The sequence below is a fragment of the Crocuta crocuta genome, unplaced genomic scaffold, assembly GCF_008692635.1.
Source record: "Crocuta crocuta isolate KB4526 unplaced genomic scaffold, BGI_CrCroc_1.0 C27643074, whole genome shotgun sequence".
Taxonomy (NCBI): Eukaryota; Metazoa; Chordata; class Mammalia; order Carnivora; family Hyaenidae; genus Crocuta; species Crocuta crocuta.
In genome coordinates, this window is record NW_027546064.1 from 1 (window position 1) to 556 (window position 556).

Genomic DNA, 556 nt, shown 5'->3' on the forward strand with positions numbered 1-556 from the left:
ACTCAAAGGCTCTTAACCCCACCGCCGCTATTAAAAAGAATGTCAGTGAAGAAATGGGACAAGTGAGAAGCATGGGTTTCCCACAGGAGCCTGGTCCCATTGAAGGAGGAATGATGGTCTGGGTTAAATTTCAAAATCACCCATTTTGGCCAGCAGTGGTAAAGAGTGTCAGCCAAACAGAGCAGACTGCAAAGGTGCTTTTGATTGAGGGAAACATGCCCTGTGAAATGAGTGGCATTCGAGTTCCTCTTCGAAGATTAAAGCACCTGGATTGTAAAGAGAAAGAAAAGCTAATAAAGAGAGCCAAGAAAGTGTACGAGCAAAGTGTGAACTGGTGCTTCTCCCTGATTGCCCACTACAGAGAAAGGCTGAGGCGCGGTTCTTTTGCAGGCTCTTTCCTGGACTATTATGCTGCTGACATCAGTTACCCAATTAGGAAAGCCATCCAGGACAGAGATCTGGAGATTGATTTCCCGAAGGTGAATTATGCCGACCTGGAAGATTCTGAGGAGGAGACCTCCCCGGATGGGAAGAGGCCCCGCAAGAAAATTCTCCC

At 47.5% G+C, this 556-nt stretch overlaps 1 protein-coding gene across 1 annotated transcript; it reads left to right on the forward strand.

Annotated features, from left to right (window-relative positions):
* Positions 1-46: 46 nt before the first annotated feature.
* On the forward strand, positions 47-548 carry LOC144218983 (putative PWWP domain-containing DNA repair factor 4; the record flags this gene model as incomplete). Its single annotated transcript, XM_077748982.1, has 1 exon — positions 47-548. A coding segment is annotated over one exon (502 nt), but the record flags the coding sequence as incomplete, so codon positions are not given.
* Between the last annotated feature and the right edge of the window lie 8 nt (positions 549-556).